General features: G+C 34.3%; 1 protein-coding gene and 1 long non-coding RNA gene across 2 annotated transcripts in view; one reads left to right on the top strand and one right to left on the bottom strand.

Moving 5' to 3' along the window:
- The window catches only part of FSTL5 (follistatin like 5), a 1,060,999-nt gene that overhangs the window by 150,618 nt on the left and 885,530 nt on the right, over positions 1-24,851 (top strand). Inside the window, exon 3 of the mRNA XM_072621397.1 lies at positions 19,044-19,077. Within this exon, the coding sequence (XP_072477498.1) occupies positions 19,044-19,077 (34 nt within the window). The remainder of the gene's footprint in view (positions 1-19,043; positions 19,078-24,851) is intronic.
- The window catches only part of LOC140512017 (uncharacterized), a 419,018-nt gene that overhangs the window by 117,061 nt on the left and 277,106 nt on the right, over positions 1-24,851 (bottom strand). The window lies entirely within an intron of this gene.

The raw sequence follows: 24,851 nt of genomic DNA, 5'->3' as shown, positions 1-24,851 counted from the left end.
CTCCAAGTGTAGGGTGATGCAATGGGAGACAATTCAGCTTCTTAATTTGAATGAAATAGATTGACTGAAAGCCTTTTTGGAAGATTAACACAAAACATAAAACCTTGGCTGAAGTACTATTTCAACTTTCAACAAAGGAAGCTTATGCATATGCCTGAACTTAACCTTTGGTTTTCAATTATGACTTAAATATACCTTACTTCTGTCAAGTGGTAGCTAGGTGGTACAACAAATAAAGAATTGGACTTGAAGCCAGGAAGAAATGAGTTCAAATCCTCCCTCAAACACTTATTAGTTATGTAATTAGGGTTGTTACTTAACTTCTGTAAGCTTCAGTTTCCGATTCTATAAAATGGGAATAGGAGTGGCAATCTCTAGGTTGTCGTAATGATCAAACAAGGTAGCATATATAAAATTTAGCACTTATAAACTTTAATCCTATGTGAACTCTATCCAGCTATTATCATAAGCTTACCATGTAAGTATTTAATCTGTGTTAAGGGAAAATGCAATAATTATTTTTTGCGTAAAGTAAAATATTACTCAGAAGATTCATATTTCTCAAGTTCCTTTTTTAGTTCTTTCCCTTGTATTTTGTTGTTTGCTTTTTGTAATGTGGCTTGCTGTCATAGAGGAAATCTATATGATAGCATCTTAACAAGCAATTCACTGCACAGAATAGCTCAGGTACTTGGAGTAAATTATGGCTTGAATTTTCATAGAGAAAAATTGTCAACTTCCCTTGGAGTCCAGCCTATGATTTTTTTGAACAGCTCCAAAGTTCTACGTTTGGACATTTGCATCTAAAGCTTCAATTAATTTTCCCAATAAAGAAAGATATTTACTTTGACTTAGTTTTGTATTGGTGCTATGGATTAGTTCAAGAACTGATTTTATTTGTAACAAGAAGAGGAGAGCAGGTGTCTTTTAGAGAAGATAAAATGGAAAAGCTAGTTAAATTTTGTGTACTGGAGACTGTGATGGACTTGGACTTAGGAGATCTGGATTTGAATCCTGCGTTATACGTTATTGTGTGATAATAGGTGAGCCATTCAAACAGTTAGAGCCTCCCTTTCCTCCTCAGTAAAATGAGCACAATAAAACACATATGACATACCTCACATAGCTGTTTCACGGGAAGAAGTTTTCAAACTACAAAACACTATATACTAGTGAACAATCATCAGTATTCTGGTTTCTGCCAAGTTAGTCACTATTTGTTTGTTTGTTTTGTTTTTTAAGTATGGCTTCATTATTGTGAAAAAGTATCTGAACTCTTTTCGTTGTTTTTCTTTTTGTTTGTTTTTTTTTTTTGACACATGGGCCTGGTACAATAGGTGCGTAATTAATACTTCTGAAAATTAATTACAACAACATGAAGGCAGATATTTCCTTAATACATGTATTTTTAAAAAATTTTCCCCTAAGTTAGTTATTATATATTGGTGTTATATGAGCCATTAATATGTTTAAATTTCACAAACATTTTTTAGGTTCCCAAAATTTATTAAGCAACAATTGTGTGTAACTTTATTTTGCACGCTTTGCGATATAAGAAATGAAGATAAGTCAAGAGTCCTCCCTAAATGGAATTCATAGTCTAGGGGAAATATGGTACAGAAACAAAATAATATGTGTTCAGTGCTACAAGAAGTTTTAGAGTTAAAAAACCATAGAGGATTAGAAACAAGAAGAGTTACAGAGATGAGGGAAGGCTTCATGAATGATCATTGAAGTCATGGGGCAGATGACTGACATGTTCATTTAGGAATGGCTGTGTTAATTTAATTCCTATTCTCAGAGCTGGAGTTTAAAAAGGGGAGAGGGATAAAGGGTACTCATGGAGAGTCACAGCATTTCATAGAGATATCACAGCAATGGTATGGTGGGTGATAAGGTGGATAAGGTCCATGTAATAATCAGAAACCAGCATCACAGGAGTGGAGACATGAATATGGCTTGAAGGTGAAGCCTAGAGAACTGGTTGTGAGGCATGAAAAGTGCCAGAAAGTGGCATGGTAAATGCCAAAGAGAGAAGATGAGCTATTCAATAATTTGGTTTATTCACTCTTATAACAAAGAGAAAATGCTAGTGGGACCAGGACTTGAAAACTTCCTGCAAAGATAGTTACTCTTTCTCCATATGTAGAAGAAACTTTGCAACTCTGTTATGCATGGCAACTCATTGTCATTGTCTTACTTGCCTTGCATCTGATATCACTTAGGTCATTATTGCTTTCCAGGGAGAATGCTTCCAATGTCTAAGGGCTGAATTTTATTTGTTTTTGGACCAATCTTTTTGTTTCTATCAGCATATAGGCTTTCTAGTGAGGAAACTCCCTCTGCAAATACAAGTTAACATTTGCTCATCAACTTATTGTCTCTGGGACCTTTCTTGAGCACTGAAAGCATAAGTTATATGCTTAAATACAAAATGTATTAGAGATGGATCTTCAAAACAGATTTCCTCAGTTCTCTATCCAATACTTCCTCTAACACTGCAATAATCTATATTCTATATATTTTCTCAGTGGAGGAGAGAAAGCCAAGGATGAAGTAGTGATCAGAACTCTCCCACTCTTCTGTTCTAAGGGATGTTGAAAAGATAAACAGATTTGTAGTCATTTATTTATTTCTTAGAAAGCAAACCGTGTTATGCATAAAGGTATAGAACTTATCTACATTGAAAAAATATTTTGCAAAATAAAAATCATCCTCAGTCATCATCATCATTACAGCTTCTTTGGTCAAAGTGTCTTGTGCAACTCTTAGAGTGAAGATAACTTACTTCTGATTTCTAGTCCTATGTCTGACACTAGTTGCATCATCTTGAGGAAGGCATTTCTCTCCTCAGTTTCTTCATTTAAAAAATGAGAGATATGAACTAGAAAATCTCTAAGGTCCTATCTAGCTTCAATCTTCTATACCCAATCATAGTTAAATATTTGGAAGGAAGATCAGAAGCAATCTAGTCCAAATATCTATTTTTTTCTGATGAAGAATCTGAGACCCAGGGATGGTAAATAATTTAAGCAAGATCAGCCTGCTATTTAGAATTGGACATCTGAAACCGGTGCTCTTTCCCCTATACCAATTTGTTTCCTGTGATTCCAATGAAATAATGCTTGCATCCTTTGCTCCTGCTGGTAACCCTAGGCTCTTCTCTCAAATGCTTCAACCCTAACCCTAACCCTAAATGCCTCTGATTCTATGAAATTAGTATAAAATTCCCTTTGTCTATATGTGTATGTGTATAAATGGAGAAAAACAACTACGCAAGTATTTGCTATATATATCTCTACACACAGATACATACATACATATATGTATATATACACATATATACACACATAGATAAGTGTGTATGCATGTATATATTTATATATAGAAACATAGATATGTGTGTGTACACATATATGTATATATGTGCACACATAGATATAATGTGTGTATATACATATGAAACAACTTTAACTCATACATGGATTGCATACACACATGCACAGAGAGACACAGAGAGGAGATGACAGAGACAGAGAGGAGATAGAGAGAGAGAGAGAGAGAGAGAGAGAGAGAGAGAGAGAGAGAGAGAGGTCAAGATATTATTTCAGGCTTACGTGGAACAGGGATATAGTAACGAAAGGACTTTGATCGTATCCATGTTCAGTGACTAGTTTAATCAGTAAGACTCTAGTGTTAATGAAGCCAAGGTCATAGTCTTAATTGCCAAGGGCCCAGTTAGCCTTACAGTCTTGTTAAGTGACTACAGATAGTTTTCTCCAAATCCCGCTCACAATTCTTAGAAATCCATGCCATTAGTTACAAAGCAGAGAGAATATGGAGCAGGGCTAATCGATGGCAGCTGCCAGCTAAACAACTAAAAACATGTGCCTTGCAGATAATGGATCACTGGTGTTATTTTTGTATATAAAATGAATCACATTATAATTATTATCCCCATGTCTATGAGGCTATTGATTGATGCTATGAAAACAATTCCTCAGATACTTAGTGTTTAATTAGCACACTAGGCAATCAAACAGTCAAAGAAGGTTACATTTGTGTGAAGTCTTTATAGCTGTCCATCATCACTTTAGTCATGTGTGTTAGAAAGTCATTTTGGAAATGTCGTTTAGTGCCACTACTGAATTTTCCCATTTTTGCTTGTCAGATTGTAAGCCTCTGTTAAAACTCCATATGAATAGGATAACAAATTGCCTAAATGGATTTAATAATTAAGTGTTTTAAATTAAAAAAAGCTGAAAACTTGAGAGTGAATATCTCCATCATAGAAACATCTCTCTAAACTCTCTTGTTTTGTAACAGGTTTGCAGGGGCTACACATTGACCTGAAATGTAGGTCATTTCTTATCTGTAGTTACTCCTTTTTAAAAGATACTTTTTTTCTCTTTGTGCCTGAATGATTTCCCCTTGTCAGTAATGTTCATTCTATTAAAAAGGTAATTTATAGTACAGTGTAGCAAATCAGCTGCAAGTAATATTTAAGTTAAAAATCCCATAGTAGATTACTTTTAAAATAGTATTATTAATGTCCTTCTGCATAGAAGTTTATCTCTCTCTAAATATGTACATTATACTAATGTATAATTATATTTTTATATATTAGTAATTGTGGTCCATATGCAATATAAACATAATGGTCAAAGTGAATATAAAAAAGTATAAAAAGACAACATTGGATTTAGTTTTTGGCAAAAAATAAGATGAGGAAAAAAGTGTTTGTTTTTGATCATTTATACAAAGAAGAAACAATTCTTTATGTCATATTTTCGGATGGATGTTGAAAAAAATTCTTCAAAAATTCCATGAGGGAGTAGATTCTGGAAAGATGGCAGAAAATTCCAAGCTCTCCAGATTTTCCCCACAATTAAGAAAAAAATACTTCCTGACAACAGGAAAAGAATGGAAGAAAATCTCAGGACTCAGGTTTGGTTCCTGTGAAGGCTAAACACCTCTATGCTAGTTCCATTGGAACAGCAAGTGATAAACCCTGGGGCTAGCCAGGTTGAGAGGTAGCTTCTGGACCAGACACAGGAATTTTAACCTCTGTACAGTATGGGCAGTTGGGCTTCTCAGTGAGTAGATTGAGAGCATCTCTGCTAACAAGGGACACCAGACTCAGCTATTCTACTGCAACGTAGCCCTGAGCAAGAAGGAACTGGCACATTTTCAGTGAGTGCAGAAGCAGTAGGATGGGGACAATTGCAGGAGGGAAGAGTTCTTGGTTTAAGTTCCAGGTCAGATGGGAAAACTAAAGGAGGATCTGAGGCCAGAGGCATCATCCCCCATACTCCAGGACTGGAAGTGATTACAAAAAGTTGCTATAAATTTAAAAAAAGAACAGGCAGAGGAAAAACCCAACCAAAGAAAGTTATTATGGAAATAGAGAAAACAGTAATTCATCTTTAGAGGAGGACACTGAAGCCAAACAAAACAAAAGACAAAACAAAACAAAACAAAAAAACTTCTCCTACCCCCAAAGAATAATGCCAAATGGTCACCTGCACCAAAATAATTCATAGAAGTACTTAAAAGACTTTAAGAATCAAATAAGATAAAGGAAACATTTTTAAAGAAAAGTAAGAACAATCCAAGAAAAACAATAAGATTGTGAAAAGAACAGTAATCAAATGGAAAAAGAGATCCAGAATCTTAAGGAAGGAAATGACTCCTTGAAAATTAGAATTGGGCAAGGGGAAGCCAGTGAAGCTGTAAGAGATCAAGAAACAATAAAATAAAATATAAAAAATGAAAAGAATAGAAGAGAATATGAAATATCTCTTAAGAACAACTGATCTGAAGAAGAAATCAAGAAGAGATAACAAAAGAAAAATTGGACTACCTGTAAGCTATGATCAAAAAAAAAGGAATAATAAAATAATATAAGAAATATTTAAGAAAAATTCTTCTGAAGTATTAGAATAAGAGAGGAAAGTAGAAATAGAAACACACACGTACACACACACATGCACACACACACATGCACACACACATACACACACAGAGATCACTACCTAAAATAGATCTTATGGGGAAAACCTACAGGGATATCATAGTCCTTCCAAAACCCACAACTCAAGAATACAATATTACAAGCAACAAGAAAAATAAAAAATAAAAAAATTAAATAAATTAATAAAATTAAAAAAATTAAATAAAAAATTAAACTGGAGTCACAGTTAAAGTCAAACAAGACCCAGCAACAGGTACACTAAAAGACCAAAGATCTTGGAATGTTACATATAGAAGAAAAAAGAACTAGGGTTGTGGCCAAAACTAGTATACCCAGGACAGTTCATCATAATCCTGAATAGAAAAAAAAGGGGGGGATATTGCATGAATTGCCAGGCTCTCAGGATTTTGTTGCAAAAAGAACTAAACTTAATAGAAAATTTGACATACAAAATGCAAGTGAGATAATAAGGTAAATATCATAGACTAATTACAAGGGACTCAACAAGGACAGACTGTTTGCTTTTTATGCAAGAAAATATAAACTGTATGTCTAAGATTATAATTAGTAATTGTGTAGTTCAAAAGAAAGATCAGGGTAGAACTGAGTATCATGTGATTCTAAAAAGTAATACCATCTAGGAAAAATATAAAAAGAGTAATTATCATATAAATGAGGTGAGAGAGAAAGAATTGACAGAGAAATTAGATGGGAAGGAGGTCAGATAGTTCTGGAACCCAACTGTCATTGAGAATAGGTTAAAGAGAGAACAATACATACATATACATACATACATACATACATATATAGAGACATACACACATATATTTATACACATATATACATACACACATCATACAAACACATATATATGTGTGTATATATATATATAAATGCACATATTGTATATATGTATGAAAGAATACTAAATTCAGAAAGAAATAAAAGGTTAAAGATATAGGGAGGAGAGAGGGATTTTTAAAAAATTAATTAATTTTATTTATTTTCAGTGTTCTACAATCACTACCAAATAACTTAGATTATTATTTTTCCCTCTCTCTCTTCTCCCTCCCCCCTTCCTCCCTGAGGCAGCATATAATTTTGTATAGATTCTACACATACATTCCTATTAAATACATTTTCACTATATTCATGCTGTGTTGAAGCATTAAAATGAGTGGGAGAAATCATCTAACAAACCAAAATGCAATACACACACACAAAAGAAATTATGTGCTACATTCTGTGATTGAATTCCATAGTTCTTTCTCTGGATGTGGAAGGCATTTTGCCTTAGAAGATCACTGGGAGTTTGTTTTGTTTTTTTTTAAGTCCTTGCATTGCAATGAAGTTCCAGCTCTACCAGAAAAAACTCTTGCATACTGTGGCCGTTGCGGTGCCCAGAGTTCTTCTGGTGCTGCTCCTTTTGCTCAGCACCAGATCATATAAGTCTTGCCAGGCCTCTCTGAAATCTTCCTGTTCATCATTTCTTATAACAAAATAGTATTCCATTACATTCATATACCATAATTTATTCAGCCATTCCCCTGCTGATGGGCATCCCCTTGATTTCCAGTTTTTGGCCACCACAGAGAGTGTTGCTAAAAATATTTGTATATGTGGGACCCTTTTGCACTTTTATGATCTCTTGGGATTATAGTCCTAGAAGTGATATTGCTGGGTCAAAGGGTATGCACATTTTTGTTGCCCTTTGGACATAGTTCCAAATTTCTCTCCAGAATGGCTGGATCAGCTCACAGCTCCACCAACAGTGTATTAGTGTTCCAACTCTCCCACATCCTTGCCAACATTTAGCATCTTCCTATTCTGTCATGTTTACCAATCTGACACGTGTGATGTGGTACCTCAGAGATGTTCTGATTTGCATCTTTCTAATTAAAAGTGACTTAGATTTTTTGTATGACTATAGATATCTTTAATTTCTTCCTCTGAAAATTGCCTGTTCATATCCTTTGACCATTTACCAATTGGGGAATGACATATTTTTGTACATTTGACTCAGTTCTCTATATATTCTAGAAATGAGGCCTTTATCACTGTATTAGCTGTAAAAATTCTTGCCTAGTTTTCTATATCCCTCAAAATTTTGGTTGCATTGGGTTTGGTTGTGCAAAGACTTTTCAGTTTAATGTAATCAAAATTACCCATCTTGCACTTCATATTGCTTTCTATCTTCTTTAGTCTAAAATTCTTCCTTTCTCCATAAATCTGATAAATACACTATTCCTTGCTCCACCAGTTTGTCCATAGTATCCATCTTTATACCTAGATCATGTACCCATTTGGATTTTATTCTTGTGTATGGTGTCAGTCACTGGTCTACACCTAGTTTCTGCCACACTTTTATCCAATTTTCCCAGAAAATTTTGTCGAACAGTGAGTTCTTATCCCAGAAGCTGAGTTCCTTGGGTTTATCAAACAGCAAATTGCTATATTCATTGTCTACTGCGTCTTGAGTACCTAGCCTATTTCACTTGGCTGTCCTTCTGTTTCTTAGCCAGTACCAAGTGGCTTTGATAATTGCTGCTTTATAATACAATTTGTGATCTGGTAGTGCTAGGTCACCTTCAGGAGGGAGGGATTTTTAAAGGGAGCCCTACTCACATTGGATCTGGGTTAAAGAGAAAACAATATATAAATTTAGAAGGGAATGAAAGCTTTTTAAACTTAAAAAGTAATGAGGGTGAAGGAATAGGATAAGGAAATGTTATAGAATGGCAGCTAGATTAATGGGAAAGTGATAAAGAGGGAACAGATAAATATATTTTGAAGATCATAAAAGTCTTCTAAATTCAAATAGAGATCAGAGGGAAATGAGGAAGGGTGGGGGGAGAGGATAAGGGAGGGATCTTTAAGTAGGTTAAATAATAGGGGGGCAAGTAGCAGGTTAAGTAGAAGAGTCAGGAAGGATAGGAAATAAGAGATACAAACAAACAAAATAAATATCAGAAGTAGAATTTATTAGAGGAAAAAAAAGAGTAGTAGTCATGACCTCAAACAAAGTTAAAGCTAAAATAAATTTAATCAAAAGAGAAAAATAGGGAAAGTGTATTATATGTCAGTCATATTAATCAATATTGTTTTAGACTATTTAAATAACTAGACAGTATTTGGTTGGAATAATGCAGTGCTGTAGAAAGTGATGAGTTGGAGGATTTAAAAAAAATATGTGAAGGTTTAGACTTATGAAGATGTACCTTATGAAGATATCTACCTTCTGAGAAACTGAGAAGAAGCTAGTATGATCTTACATAGATGTATATCAATGTATGTGTTTACATATGTGTATGATTATAGATATCGATGTATGTGTTTGCTTATTTAGTGTATTATGTATGTCTGCATATGTATATGCACGTTTGTGTATGGAAATATACAGAAATGTATGTGTATATATACACATATGTATATGCATGTTTGAGTGTGTGTGTGTGCATGGCCTTCTTGGGGGAGGAGGTCAGGAAGGTGGAAATAAAGAACAAAGTAAAAAGTGTACAGCAGAGAAGAAAATAAAACCCAAATAAATATAAAATAAAATCCCTACATGGACATGGTCTATTTATTATATGTTTTCTTGAAAGAAAGTTCAATACTTTATATTTTTAATCCTTTTTTATGTTCTGTTCTTTTCTTATTTTGTGTTTAAGTTAAAAAATACTCCCTCAGAAAATTCCAAGACATCTAGAGAATGACCCTTGGACTACTGGGTGAATTCCATTTGTAAGTTTTATGAGGAAGAGTTTCAAAGAATGATAAGATATGGATGGATCGTATGAGGTATGGATGGGGAAACAAACTATCCAGTAAAAGAGATAAGAAATTCATTGAACTCAATCAATAAATTAACAAGTCTTTAAAAGACTACTAGATGCTAAGCATTGTGCTAGCTAGAAAGAAACAAAGCTTCTGCCTTCAAAGACCTTACATTCTTTTGATGAAAATGAAATGTGTATATATAAGCATAAACAAATATTAAATTAAGTAAATATAAAGTAATTTTGGAGAGGATACTGTTAGGAACTGTGGGTAATCAGAAAACTTACCACTGGAGTCAGATATTTACTAGCTGTGAGACCCTAGGCAAGACTCTGTTTGCTTCAACTCGTCATCTGTACTTTATAGAAGAAGGCTTAGACAAGATCTGTGTAGTTCCAGAATACTTAAGAAACAATACACAGAATGTATTGGGAGCCATAGTTAGTCTCAAGATAAAGAATAACATATTAACCATTAGAGTTGTTCAACACTGGAATAGGTTCTTGCTGAATATTATGTCACAATTTGTAATTCTTCTCTGTGTCTTGTAAAAAACATCTTTCATGGAGCATCAGACCTCAAAATTCAAACTCTTCCTTTAATTCTCTTTTTGTCTCAGAATTATTGATCTACCATTTGGTGTGTTCATTTATATTCTTAATTTCCACTGTATCCCTGGTTCCAAATCTAATCATGCATGTCATTGACATGGTCTTTTGTGCTACTTCTTATGAACAAATGATAACTGATTATGAATTATAACCTATTTACATTTCTGCAATTCATCATTCTACTGCCCTTTGGATTACTCACAATTTTAGTTCATTCTAGATTCATGATTTGTGGCCATAGAGCTTCACTAAGCAAATACTGGAGTTAAAGAGATAAAATTCTGTGACAGTACACAGTTTAAGATTATTGAAAGTATTGTTCTACTTCTCAGTAGTGGTTGACCCAACTTTCCTTCTTCTTACACAATGTTGTTCCCAGCTTATCTATCTGAGAAATCAAACTATGTATTCACAGCTACAAAACAACTGATTCTATAGGTGGGATATCTCTTGCCTGGTGCCTCACAATGTAATACTATTATGGGGAATGAGTCGCTTAGTCCATCACATCCTCACATTGACAGGTCTGGATTCTCAGAAAAAAAAGACCACTATTATGTGATTAAATTCAAGCTCTCTCAAAGGTCTAGGACTAACTCTCGTATAGGAATTCACCTCTAAAGCTTTTAAGCCCCCACCTATGTGATTCCCATTTACACAAAATGAGATAGTCACAATTAATTGATAAGCATATTTTCCTTAACAGTAAAGCAAAATAATACCAGTCATAATACAGTTACTAAATTTAAATCAAGTAAACAAATAACTAATATATCACAGTCTAGAGATAAACATGGGTAACATGCAGTAGCTAGGGAGAGTGGGCACATACTTATACCTAGAAAAGAGTCACATCATTGGGAAAATCACAGTGCTAAAGGTAACACAATTCTGTACTGTAGCCCTAGAATCATTCAGGAACATGTGTATCACAAGAAGCCATTTCTCATCTAACTTTTTTTTGTCCTTTTAGAACTCATTACTCTCCTGCTTATGGTGAGGGAACCTTTTCGCTTCTGCTCTTAGATGAAGCATTGACAAGCCCTTTTTAACTCACAGTCACCCTTGAAAAGACTTGATAAAGTGCTACACTACTATACTGAATAGCAGTTCTATTTTATTGGATATCTGTTCTCTTTAATTCAAACAAATGCAAATATCATCAAGTTATCCTTTTCTTAGCAAATCTAGCTCTCACCAACCTCCTACGTGGTCCAACAGCACATGGGGCAAAGCTGGTCCCCTTTCTACTTTCCCTTCTTGCACCGCAGAGGGCATCAGAGAGCAACAGGGAAATCTGAGAGACTTCCCCTCACACTGCAAAAGGTATCCCAGGGAAATTAAGTTATTTTCAACTCCTTCCAGTAGATTTGGTCTTTATTCATCAAATTTAGATGTAGCAACTAAAGGCTTCTTTTTGAAATTGACTCTCCTCCTGCAGGCTTCTGAACTCCCCTGCCCTCTTCCCCCTCCAAAAAAAACTTCCTCCAGATCTGGCTCTTTAACCCCCTGAAGAGTTGTTTCTCTCACATCCGGTTCTTCACCCCTTTCTCTGTTCTTCTGTGTTTGATATTAGTTATATTATTAAAATATTAGAAATTAAAGCCTCCTAGTTCTCAATTACTCACCTTTTCCTTATGAGATAAAAAGCTGACAAATTTTCCTTTTTTGTTAGTTATAAAACCACCTTTCCTTGTTTAATCATCTCATTATCTCTGAATAGTTACTTTATTTATCATTGTGTGAGTGTTAACCTCTTTAGCCTAAAAACAGCTACATGCAAATGAGCTAAGGGAGCATAATGCCTCACAGCCTCAGCTGTTCTATAGCCTTCAAGCTTTCTTAAAATTATCTCTTTAAAAACCATTTCTTTACACTTGCATTTTAACTACATTTTTTTATTTTTCTCTTTTTAGCCATCAGATGTTATACCCTAAAAGGATATTTTGATTTTATTTAGAGAAAAGTCCATTTTTTTCTCCTTTTGGCAACCAAACTACTCACATCTTATCTGAAGAGAGTGTTTCTTTATGCATGGATTTTAGCATATTATTAAACTAAAGTTCTATATTGCCCCCTTCAATCACTATTTACTTATGAAAGGGGAATAACATTATATTCTTTCAGAATTGTTTGTTCTTTGTGATAAAAAAAAGTCCTGCCCTTTTTAGCACCAAATTTTTTATAGTTTAAAAGGGCAATAGTATGTGTATATGTAAATGTTCATTTCAGAATTAGTTACACTTATATTGATAAAGTCAGTGATCAAAATAGTGTAAATGAAGATATTGAATGAGTTTATAGGAATTTCAAAGCAAATTTCAATCAACCTCAATAATTCGGAAACAGATAAAAAGGAATCCATTCTATCACCATTACAGAGAAATCGAACTGATAGAAAACAGTAAGAATAAACAACCCAGAAGCTTCCTCAACCAATAAACAATCTCCTTTTCAAGTAAATGGACAGTCAATGGAAAGAGTTGTCTTACCCATTTGGAAAACACTGGAGAAAGATGATAGAAGACTTTAGGCAGTCTTTAACCTAAAAAACAGTTACATGCAAATGAGCTAAGGGAACATAGTGCCTCACAGTCTCAGCTATTCTATAGTCTTCAAGCTTTCTTAAAATTATCTTGCATTTTTATCATTTATAACAGCAAAAGCCAATCAAAAGACAGGTGAAAGGCAAATGAGCCTGTAGAGAAAATGGTGTGAGATGTCACTAGGAAATATCATCCTCAAAATATTTATGGATAATTGAGAGGACAGACTACTCAAAAGTTGATTGTCTTCTTGTACAATATCTTCTATTTTTCTAATGTTGTATTTTAACATATTTGGATTCTATGTTAGGAAATGACCCTGTCATTAAAGATTAAGTAGGGAAGAGTAGCTGGGTTTGATCAAATAAGAAATCCATGTTGTAGGTCAGAAGTGTCAAAAAGGTCATGGTCCTTACAACATTCTTAAGTAGGGCTAGAACCAGATAAAAATAAAAATGATAAATATTTTATAAGATAAATAAAAATGCAAATAAAAATGATAAATATTTTATAAGATAAATAAAAATGCAGTAAGATATAGATAATATTACATTTTAAACTAAGTCAGTATTGTAGCCCACTTATGTAAGATTTAGTGGTCCTTGTGTGTATTTGAATTGGACACCTCTACTGTAATTGATAATGTTTTAGTGACACAGTAAATCATTTTTAGTGCTATATTAAAGGCAAGAGGAATACAAACAATAGAGGTTTTAGCAACAAAAAGTTACCAAAAACACATTAAAATGACTAACTCATATTCTTGATTTCTCCTTTTAATAAAAACTTTATTGAAAATGGTTTATAATTATCAAGTGTATCTTTAATGAACACATCATAAGAGAAGAAATAAGCTTTAGCAGAAACTTTTTTTCCTATAGAAAGCCATATGTTTGAGTAGGATAGGTTTAGTGAAGACTTCTCAGATTGTAATTCTTCTCCCAGGGGTGAGGTAAGACCTAGAGGCTCAAGGTTACAATATTTTTAGAATAGAATAGTTCCATATAAGGATATAAAACTGTGTAGTGTATTAAGGTTTCAATGACTGGATATAAGTTACATAATTCCTCTATGCCTTCATTTCAAAAGGGATTGGTTAGATTTCATGTCTGGAATGTAAGATCATATTCTCAGCTAATGAGGATAATGGTCAGTGTGGGGGGAGGGACTTGCGTTAGGGTCTATATAAATCACTGCCTTTTCTTTGTCTTTGTTTTTCCTACTCCAGGTGAACTGGTATAGGATTGTCCCGCTTCTCGAGAATTGAATAAATAAACTTTCTGTCATCACTTTGAGAGGCCTCTGAGTAATTAATTGAAGTAGGGACCTGAGCCATCCCATACATGTTTGTGGTTATACACGGACTTGAGAGGTTAGATAGTATGAAATCCAGCTGGTTTATCACTTATTTTTTTAAAGCATTTAATTCAATGAAACAAAGCACAGTCTTGAAGTTTCTCATGAAACCATTCATTTTCTACCTGTGCTTGAAATTTTAAGAGATTGTCAGGTGTTACTGGGGATATAACTCTATTCCCTGATCTTTTAGATTTTGACATCAAGTGTTAGCGTATAGAGACCATGAGCCAGGTATCCCCGGATGGATGGGCACAGTGCGTTGTTATTATCTCTTCTCTTTCACCAGAGGGCAAGGTTGGATGATAATGATAGCCCCAAAATGTATTGCCACATCCTTCACGTTCTCTCCTATGAACAGCCATAACATGGTTCATGAATTTTTAAATTAAACAAGTATTTATCAATATATTCCCAAAGTAGGAAATGCTATGGGATTCAAGATAAATAATTGCAGTAGCAGTTAACATTTATGTGGTGTTTAAGGGTCACAAAGTGCTTTACTTAGTTTCACAATAAGCACATGAAGTTATTACCCAGTTACTCAGTCCTTGTCTATCAGTCTTTTAGACGGCAGAAACAAAAATTGCTATGAAAAAAAAAATGAGTTAAACCTAGGAGGGTGGCATCAAGAAAATCTCATGATAAATCAAAAGGTGCTTCTAACTAGTGAGATCATGGAATATTTCTTGGAAGAGAGGGCATTTCAGATTTACCCTGAATGATTAAGGGTGCTGATTTTAAATAAAAATAAAAAAGAAGTGGGAAGAGGTTTTGCAGTAGTATAAACCACAGTAAGGAACTATTCAGTTGTTACATTGAATCCAACTACGAGGACTGTGTTTTTTGAGTCCACGTAATCACCCAAGGCAACAACTGAAAATCTTTAATAAAGGGTCCACTGTACTCTAGGTGCAATGCAAGGCACTTTGGATAGAAATAGAAAAATGAGACATTCCTCTTAATGAGCTTATATTCTTCTTGGATATATGTATAACAGCAATGACGCCAGCATACATGGGAGGGCCTGTTGGACAAGTTCTAAGATCTGTTTTTCTAAAAGAAAAGCAACTTTTGAGGGGTCAACAATCACTTTGATCAAGTACATATATCCCCCGTGTGTGTATCCCCCATGCCCAGCAGAGTGTGGCACCAAGTATTGCTTAAGAAATGCTTTTTGATTTGACTTTTGACCATCTTGTTTGCCCTAAGTAATTACGCTGCTTGCCTTTGGTTAGCTACAGTATTAGATCTTTTTGGCTTGTTTTTAGTAATTGCTTGCCATCATCCAGAATTGCCCCACCCCCCATCCTCCATTTAGTAAGGCTATGCAAAAATAGTACTATTTGATTTATCAGTTATTACATTGGAAAGCTAAGGTTTTTGCTATTCGAATTTTGGGTTGATAATCAGAATTTTCAGAATTATCATCTCTTTGCAATCTGTAGCTGCAAACTTTTAAAAACAACATGGCTTACCAAAAGGACATTAAGACATCTGAAATTGGAATCCTTTAAAGAATGTGTACTTGTGTGACTTCTGAAGTAATAATTTGTTGTTTCTTTTCTAGTAGTCAATTCTGTTGTGCTACATTTAGAAGTTACTTTGTCTTTTCCTATTTTTTGTTAACTTTTTTAAAACATGTTTTAAAATCCCTGTTATCATATTGTTCAACACTGAAGCTTAACAAAGTGACTCTGTGTTTAGTGATTTGTTCTTAAGATACATTTTACTTTTTGTTACTCTAGTCTAGGGAATTGAATTTAGAGAACAGTTATTCTTTGTATGCTTATTCTGTATCCAGTAGTATGTTCTTAATATGTCTTGAAAGGTATAGAAAGGTTTCCACTCTTACTCCCTATCTTTTTCCTTGTATTTCCTTATATTTTTGTATAACTTTTCACTTACTTTTTTCTCACAATGTTATTAAGTTCAAACTTCAGTGAACTGTTTTTTCTAAAAAAATCTAAGTTTTAGAAGCAAATGGAAAATCAAATTGCAGAAGCACCTTCATTATGTGCAAATCAATTTACTTAGTTCAGGGGAAAAAGTCAGCACCCTGAACTTCAGAGAAAATACAGAGAAACAAAGATCAACAGATATGGCTTCTAACTCTCTGACCATAAGACATGTATACATCACAGATCAACAGACAGATCTAACTGTCTGACCATTACATACATACATACATAATTTCCAGAGAGAGAAGCACCAACGTCTGGGTTTTCAAAGGGGTTCTTAAAACTGTTGTCCAGAGTCTATCTTGGCACACAAAGCTTCTTGCATAAACTAAGCCCCAAAGTAAACCTCACTCCAGAGTATATGTACACTTTTCTGAGTCAGAGGGCATCACAACACTTGAGAACCAGTGCCTCATTAGAAATGAACAAAAGGTGTGGGCCTTCCAACAATTAAAAAAAAAAATCAAGCTTCCCTTAATGAACAAGCCCATTAAAGTCTGGGGAAGATTTTTAACTCTCATTAGAATTACAATATGTCCATTTGAAAATGAATACAAAATATTTAGTGACTAGTAAGTCAGTCAAAAAGCATTTATTGAAAGCCTACTGTATGCCAGTCACTGTGTCATGTACTAGAGATATTAAAAAATGCAAAGATCAATCACTTAGGGCGTTCATAATCTAATTCTTTCAACACTTATAGACAGTGATTTGGGGGAGATGAGAGGAGAATTTAACAACATAATCAGGAAGGCTATCTAGCTGCTTGAATGTGAAGTGAATAGAGGTTTCCAAAAGAGAAGAGGAAATAAACCATTCCAGGCCTGAGGAACAGCCTATGCAAAGGCATGGAAGTGGATGGCAGAATGCTATGTTTGGAAATATCAGGTGGTTCAGTTTGACTGAAGCAAAGAATATGTAATCAGCCAAGATAATTACAATGGAAGCAAAGCATGAATGTCATACTTCTCTGGTTATACTTTACTTACTATTCATCCATGACAATAAAAAGAAAATAAAAATCTATTTTTCTCAAACTTGTAAATTTGAAAAAAAAAAAAACAAAACCTTGTATATGCTCTGTTTCGGGTCTTGGTAAAAGTATTAGGAACACACAAATGAGTCAGAACACAAAGCAAAGGGAAGAAAAAGAAGGAAAAGAAGAAAGTTCTGACAATGCTTGTATCAAAAATCATCAATATTTTAGATCTACAGGCGTTCTCGGAGGCAATCTAGCAGAATCCCCTCATTTTCAAGCTGAGACTGCCAGGGACAAAAAAGGTTAAATGATTTATCAAAGGCCACAGTGGTAATATGCATCAGATATGGTATTTGAATTGCACTCCTCTCACTCCGGAACCAAGTACTAACTTGTTTACTAACATAAAGTTTCTTTGCTCCTCCTTCACTTTGCTAAAAAATTTCATGAACTCTACATTTATCTTTCACTTCTAGGATCATGGATTTAGATCTGTATTGGACCTGAGATAATTTAATTCAACTCCTTGAGCTTACAGATAAGGGAAGTGTGACTCAGAGAGATAGAATGATTTACCCCAAAGTCACACAGATAATTAACTGCAAAGGCAGCATCTGAACTGGGGTTCCCATATGTCTAAACTCTTTTCTTCCCATGGATCATGAAATACTGGCTTCTTGGTGTCATGATAAGGTATCAGTTTGCAACTCTTAACTTCATGACATCTATTCTGTGAATAATATCTGTATTTGAAGCATTTAGAATCATTGGTCATAATCAGTTGAAATCTTTCATTTAAAAATATGAAGAAATAGAGGTCAGGAAAGTAAAATTAATTGTCTGAAATTACACAAATAATAGGCAACAGGTCTTATAACTCCAAATAAAATGCACTTTTTTTCACTATACTTTGCATCATCTCTAACTTATGGTCTGAGACCCTGAAATTTTTAAAGAAAGTAAAGTGTGCCTAAGCCTTAAATGAGAAATCATAGGGTGAATGGCTCCTACTTAAAAATGTGAAAGAAAGCTAATTCTTTGGTGGTTGCTGGGCAACTAACAAGGAGGTATGTCAAACTGAGAGACAGGTTTGAATGAAAAAATGCATGAATGAATAGAATCACTGTCAACTTTAGCCTCATTTTTTCCCTTTTAGAGAAGTGAGATGGGGCCAAATCCTTAGTTAAATTGAACAATCGCTAAAAAGTCTTTTGTGTCTTCCAGTGAATTCCTGAGAATGTTTGCCCATTAAGCTGTATTTCTTATAAATTATTTATCATAAGTACAGAACAGAAGGAAGCACTTTTCTGAGATAAAGTTAAATTATAATTATTTTCTAAATGGATTTGCTTAAGGACATCAAAAGAACCAGTCTTTTAAATTGCATATCTGTACTAATTCATCATGGTTAACCTTTAAAATCATATTTCATTTATGAAGCTCAGAAATATATACCCATTGCTAATTTTTGTTCTTTTATATATCCTACATGTAATTCTTTTTGATGTTGTTTTTAAAGTAGAAGTGAAGTAACTTTTCCAAAGTGCCCTTTCCAATTCTAAATCTAGCACTCTTAATACTACATCCTGATGCCTGCCCTGTTGCTGGGTAGCTTTCTTAAAAATTATTATCTTTCTTTAGCATAGACAATAGGATCATAGTACAACAGATTCAGATGTGGAAAGATGCTGAGAAATCTTTTCAGTTCATCTCTGTCAATTTACGGATTAGGTAACTAAAGCTATCAGGAGTCCTGAGAGTTGTTAAAACAATAAAAAGAAGTTCTGCTTATTAAAAAGTCATTTGTAGACTTTGACACATTTCTATGTTTTATTCCAGCAGGAAAAAAGTCAAGAAAGTTCAAGAAGCAAGGGTAAGAACTGAATGATTTTTTTTTTTAATCATTGTTACCTCTGATGTTATTGAGTATATAAATGATACTTAATCTTTGACTTCTGGATCAAAAATGCTATTCTTTAATGAAAATTTCAGAATAGTGTAGTATCAAAAATCATTTATATCTTTATTCCCTCTAGAGTTTCCCTGTAAAATCCACCAAAATTAATTTATAGAGATGGGGTGAAGGAAGGAACTTGGGGCAGGGGAGGAGGTTTTTTTGGCTTGAGTTGGTACTATGGGGTTGCATGCCTCTTTTACTATAAGGGGTCTATGGAATTTCAGCAACACATTTTTGTTCAATTTCTGGATTTCTCTGGGAAATGTAATGGTAGCATCATCCTTAAAAAGAAGCGTTCTCTGGTAGCCATGGTGATGAAGTCATTGCAACAGGGTTGTTGTGAGATTTCTTGCAGCACTACCATTGTAAACAATTCTCCAAATCTTAACATAGTCATCCCAAGATGTTACCTGAAAACAACTCTGAATAATTTCCAGAAGTAGTACAGCTTTCTAGAAGTGATGATAACATCTAGTAGAACTTTGGGAGCTATAACATCTCCAGTAAGACACTGGGAGGATCAAAGTGCTCAGAGAGATGAGAGAAGAGAGGGACAATGAATAGAAATTTTTTCATGAACTCATAGGATTTAGAGATAAAAGGGATCTTATGCATTGTTTAATCCAAAGATGTAAGACCACACACCTGACTGCAGCCAAAATAAGGTTAAAATGTAATGGGTAACATTTAATAAAATACAATAAAACATAGTGTTAATTTGTGGTTTTCTAAGTCAATGTGCAGAGAAGAATCTTTTTCTATTTGATTTTGACATGATTGATAATTTAATTCTTAATTTACAGAGAAGAAAACAGATTTAGAGGGGTCAATTGAGTTGGCGACAGTGGCACAGGTAGTTAGAAGACCTAGTATTTGTATCTACATCATCTAACTTTAAATTCAACCCTCTATACACAAGTTCCTAAGGGAGATCTTCAAATATGCCTGAGTGCTCTAAATACTGAATTCTAGAAACAGCAATAGGTCATGTATTAACTATTGGCATCTCTAGGTAGCCTAAAGATGGCAAAAACAAAACTTTGAGAGAAACAGCTATTTATAAGCTCCAGTTTACACATAATGAGATTTGAAAGTCCTCAAAAGGATTTATATCAATTTCATTTGGGAAATCAGAGATAATATTTTAAAAGGATTTCATAATTCTCATTATTTGTCAGCATTTAAGTATGTGAGTGTGTGTCTATATAGAAAAGACAACACATTCTTTAAACATGCATTAGTTTTAAGAGTTTTGCTAATTTTTCCACTAAAATATGTATATTTCTTCTTCTAGAAATTCCAAAAGTATTTGTATTTGTTTTCAGAAGGTATGAGCATAACTTGATTAAATACGTGGAGTTATTAAGCTTATTTATATTCAAAAAACCCATCTGAACCTTCAGTTTTATGAGTAGATTGCTATATGAGAGAATACAATCCCAAGGTACACTGTGTGATGTGCATTTAAATGATGTATACATTTTAGGTATACCAAATGTATACCTTGTTATGACAAACCCCAATGTGCTCAGTTAGTCTCCCATCATTTTGGTAATAATGGTATAATAGAAGTTAGATTTGTGTTGCTTTTTCCTTGATATTTCATTGCCACAGGCAACATAAATTACATCATCTGCAGCAACAAAATGACAGTTTTCAACTTAATGTTTAGGTGAGTCTTTTTTTGGTCATCTTTTGCAAAGAAATGTACTATACAAGATGAATGTGCATTACTCACAACACTCACTTTCATTATAGCTTACAGGCCGCTGAGTTGTGAACACAGTAGACATGTGGATACTCCTGGACATGAGGCCTAATGCTTCCCAAGAGGACTCCAGATTACCCATGTCTAGTTATATCAGTCCATGTGGACATGCAATTATTTGACTATAAAGCTGACTTTTTCCTACAACTTTACTTTTTTATTCATCATATCAGAGACCATATTGAGGCAAGAAAGTAATCTGCTTATTTGGTGAATATCATGTCAGAAAGATATGCCTTTAACTGATTAAACATACCAAATGAATTAGCAATGAATTTGAAAATGGTTAGCTGTATTTACTGCATGCTAGCAACTGCTTACCATTTGGTAGATGTTTGAGATTTGTTACTTTGATAATCTGCTTTACCAGTGGTGTTTGGTGGAGGAAGGGGGTCAGAATCTTTTACTGTTAATTTTTCTTTGTTATTTGCATGTTTTTTCTTAAGCAATTCTACATTGAATATGTTGAATATCTGTTGTCCAGGGCTTTCTACACTAATTTAAATCTCCCGGGCTCCCTACACTAACTTTCCCTCCCTGGGCTTCGCTTGGAATCTTACCTCAAGATCTAAGTCTTTGTTGGTCCTCAGGCATCCCTGGTCCCTCCTGTGGGGGAAGGGAATAACTAGACAGAACACCGAGTTGGCAGCAGTTCACTCTTTAATTGTTCTTTCACTCCCCCCGGGATCTCCCCAATGCTCCAGTATATCTTTAGGCACCCGAGCTCCTCCCATGTTCCTCCCCATAGGTGGAGCCTACCCTGTTACTGAGGTGTTCCTAGTACGTCGTAGCTTACTAGACCAGCTAGCAAGCTACTAAGCAGGTTAACACCTCCAGGTGTCTCAACTTTCCATACAGGAAGCCACTGTCCAGAGCTGGGCCCCAACAATCTGTAAATAAAGCTTTTAAAAGACAAGGCACTCTTTAGAAAATGTATTGTTTGTTTTTTTTCTTTTTCCCATGAACACAGCAATAATAATTTAAGCAAATATTCCCTCAACCATCTCTTAAATTAACTCATGTTTTGGATTTGACTATTATTGATCTTATTCCTCAGATGGTATTGAAAATAATCCAATAAAGAATGCTTATAGATTTTCCAAACATATTGAGAGTTGATTGATTCCATTCCAGTTTAGTCTGAAATATTGTTATGACCCTGGGCTGCCAGTTGTTTGTCTCATGCAGCAGAGCTTTGTTAAACAAAGGAGGACTTCATCCTTTTGCAGTACACTGATGTTTGCCCTGTGTTTTTTGGTAATATTCTTTTGTTTGCTTTATGCTTCATGGATCTGATAGCAAGAGATGAGGAATTTTATAAACTACCTTTAAAGGATCAAAAAAGAATGTTATCTTGTTCAGTATAAATGAAGCATATGGTTTTCAGGTGCACTTGGGATCATAGGTTTAAAGTTCAAAGGGTTCTTAGGGACTACCTTTCATAAGTAAGATGCTGGGGCCTATAGAGGTTAATTTATCTGACTAAAGATGCATGAGTAGAATTGTGGTAGAAATAGAGATTGACAGAATTAGAGTTTGAACCCCTTTCCTTTGATTCCAAATTAGCACTCTGGCCCATTCACTGTGCTAACTCGTTTGTCTTTCAGAAAGTTTCCATATAGCACAGTAGTATTATACCAAAAGTAATTTTTATAGATTTTAACTCTTACAATATTAAAGTCAGGTTTAAATGACTTCAAGAAGACTGTCAATTTGGGTAGAATTAAAATGGCGCTTTGATAGCCTCTGTAAGATGGGTGTTTGATATTTTATGCAGAACTCATAGCAGAATTTCATGTTTTGACCTCACTCTACCTAGTTTGCTATAAAAACTTGCTAATTGGCCCAGTGCATAGAAAACTGGACCTAGATTCATGAAGACAAATATGGTCTCAAACATTTATTGAAATCTGTGATTATGGAGAGCTCACTTAACCTCTGTCTGCCTTAGTTTACTAAATTATAAAATGGGGATAATGATAGCACCTACTTCTCATACACTTTTAAGGATTAAATTAGATAATATTTGCATATGGCTTAGTGCAATGACTGGAAAAAAGTTGGCATTTAATAAATGCTTGTTTTCTTCTTTCCATAACATGAGAAGGGTAGAAGGAAACTAATTCCTATCCTGAAAAAGTCTATACAGCTGAATATGCCCAAGACCTGAGAGGAAGACTTGAGAATGGTGTCTAGAATAGGGAATTATCCAGTAGAAAAGAATAATAGATTTTATAATTTTGTTGTTTTACAAGAATAAGGTTTTTGTTTGTTTATTATTATCATTTATTTTATCTGAGACTCTGAGGTATAGAACAAAAATTGTTGATTCATTTTTCTAATTTCCCCAAACAGACAAAGTGTATTCTAGGACCTCTCTCTCAACAGTAGATATAAAGCAAGAGTTTAACCTGGGTAGGAATTGTGATGAGAGTGCATGTGCCTCTTTCCTCCTCGTTGTTCCCACACTTGGCTTGAAAGGAAAAAGCCCTACCATATAGGAGAAGCTGAGAGAGCAGCCAGCCTAAGCTAAGTTAAATTACAAGTTCCAAAAAGGAATTAAAAGTATATATCATAAAATATTGCAACCATGTAACCTGCATTCTCAGCTGTAATGTTTTATACTCTACCAGTCACTAACATGTTGCTTTTATTCTGAAGTTTTCATTAAAACATTATTTCTTAGAATTTACCTATTAAAACTAAAAGATGGAATGATGCATAATAATATGATAACTCTGTAATTAATTTGAACAAGAAGTTTTCTAAGTTTCCTTTCCTTTCTTTATCGTTTTTCTACGTTCTCTACTTTTTTCTTCTTTTTTGTTCCTTCCTTTGTTGCTTTCCTTCTTGACTTTTTCTTCCTATTTTCTCCACTTCACTTCTTTCCTTTTTTGCCTCCTAATTTTCCCTTTTCTTAAATGACTACAAAAGCTTTCCAAATGTGCCACCAAGAGTTTTCACATGGGATGACTTAGAGTCCCTAAATGCCTCCACCCTCACCCCTAATTTCATAAGACATGAACAAAAGGGAGATTCTGTCCTTTGTGCTTTCACTTCAATGTTAAACAGTATCCTTGGGAGGTTGGACAATAGATATATGCTTTGTCCCTTAGTTATATAAACTTCTTGCCATATGATTACTTGTCAGGGGAAGCTATTTATGCAGCTGAAAGAAACAATGCTACACATTCACACTCTAAGGTCAAGTGCAACTCACATCATCATTTCTCTGATGCCATGGTCTCCTTTGAAAACAAAGGATGAACACAAGCTATAAGGTGATCTAAGTGCTTGGATGTCTAGTCAATTGAAGTTTTATGCTGTCAAAATCAAATAATTTATATATAACTGAAACAGGGAATATAAGAGAGTCTATGAAAAGACTGCTGCAAAGGTTGAAAATATTGAAAGCCAAGTCATCAACATTTGCAACAGTTGTGTTAAAAATTATCTTTTCAAGTATAGGATAAGTGCCAGACAGCAGCTTCTGTGAAAAAGGTATAATGTGTGATTTACTCAGTTTCAAGATCCATGAAAGTTAATGTGATACAAGGGGGAAAAATAATGCTATTCAGATTACTTTAAGAGATCTGGTAGCCAAAACATAGGAGGGAATTTCCACCTGATGTAAGCTGATCTCGATCAAACACATCTAAATTCTATGTATTCAACTCTGCATACCACATTTTAGGAAGAACAAGATGGATCTTGTCCAGAAGAAGTTGAGGAAGCAAGAGAAATAAAAACCATATTATACAAAGAGCTGTTGAAGATTGAAGGAAGTCTATGTGTTTGACATGAAAAACATATTACTCAGAGGGGTCATAATATTGTTTTCAAGTTTTTGAAGTTTTATCAAAGGAGAATAGGACTTGTTCTGTTCAGTAGGAAGAGAAGAAGTGGTAATTACAGCTCTATA

Source organism: Notamacropus eugenii, chromosome 6 (assembly GCF_028372415.1).
Source record: "Notamacropus eugenii isolate mMacEug1 chromosome 6, mMacEug1.pri_v2, whole genome shotgun sequence".
NCBI lineage: Eukaryota > Metazoa > Chordata > Mammalia > Diprotodontia > Macropodidae > Notamacropus > Notamacropus eugenii.
This window is presented reverse-complemented; position numbering and strand designations above follow the sequence as displayed.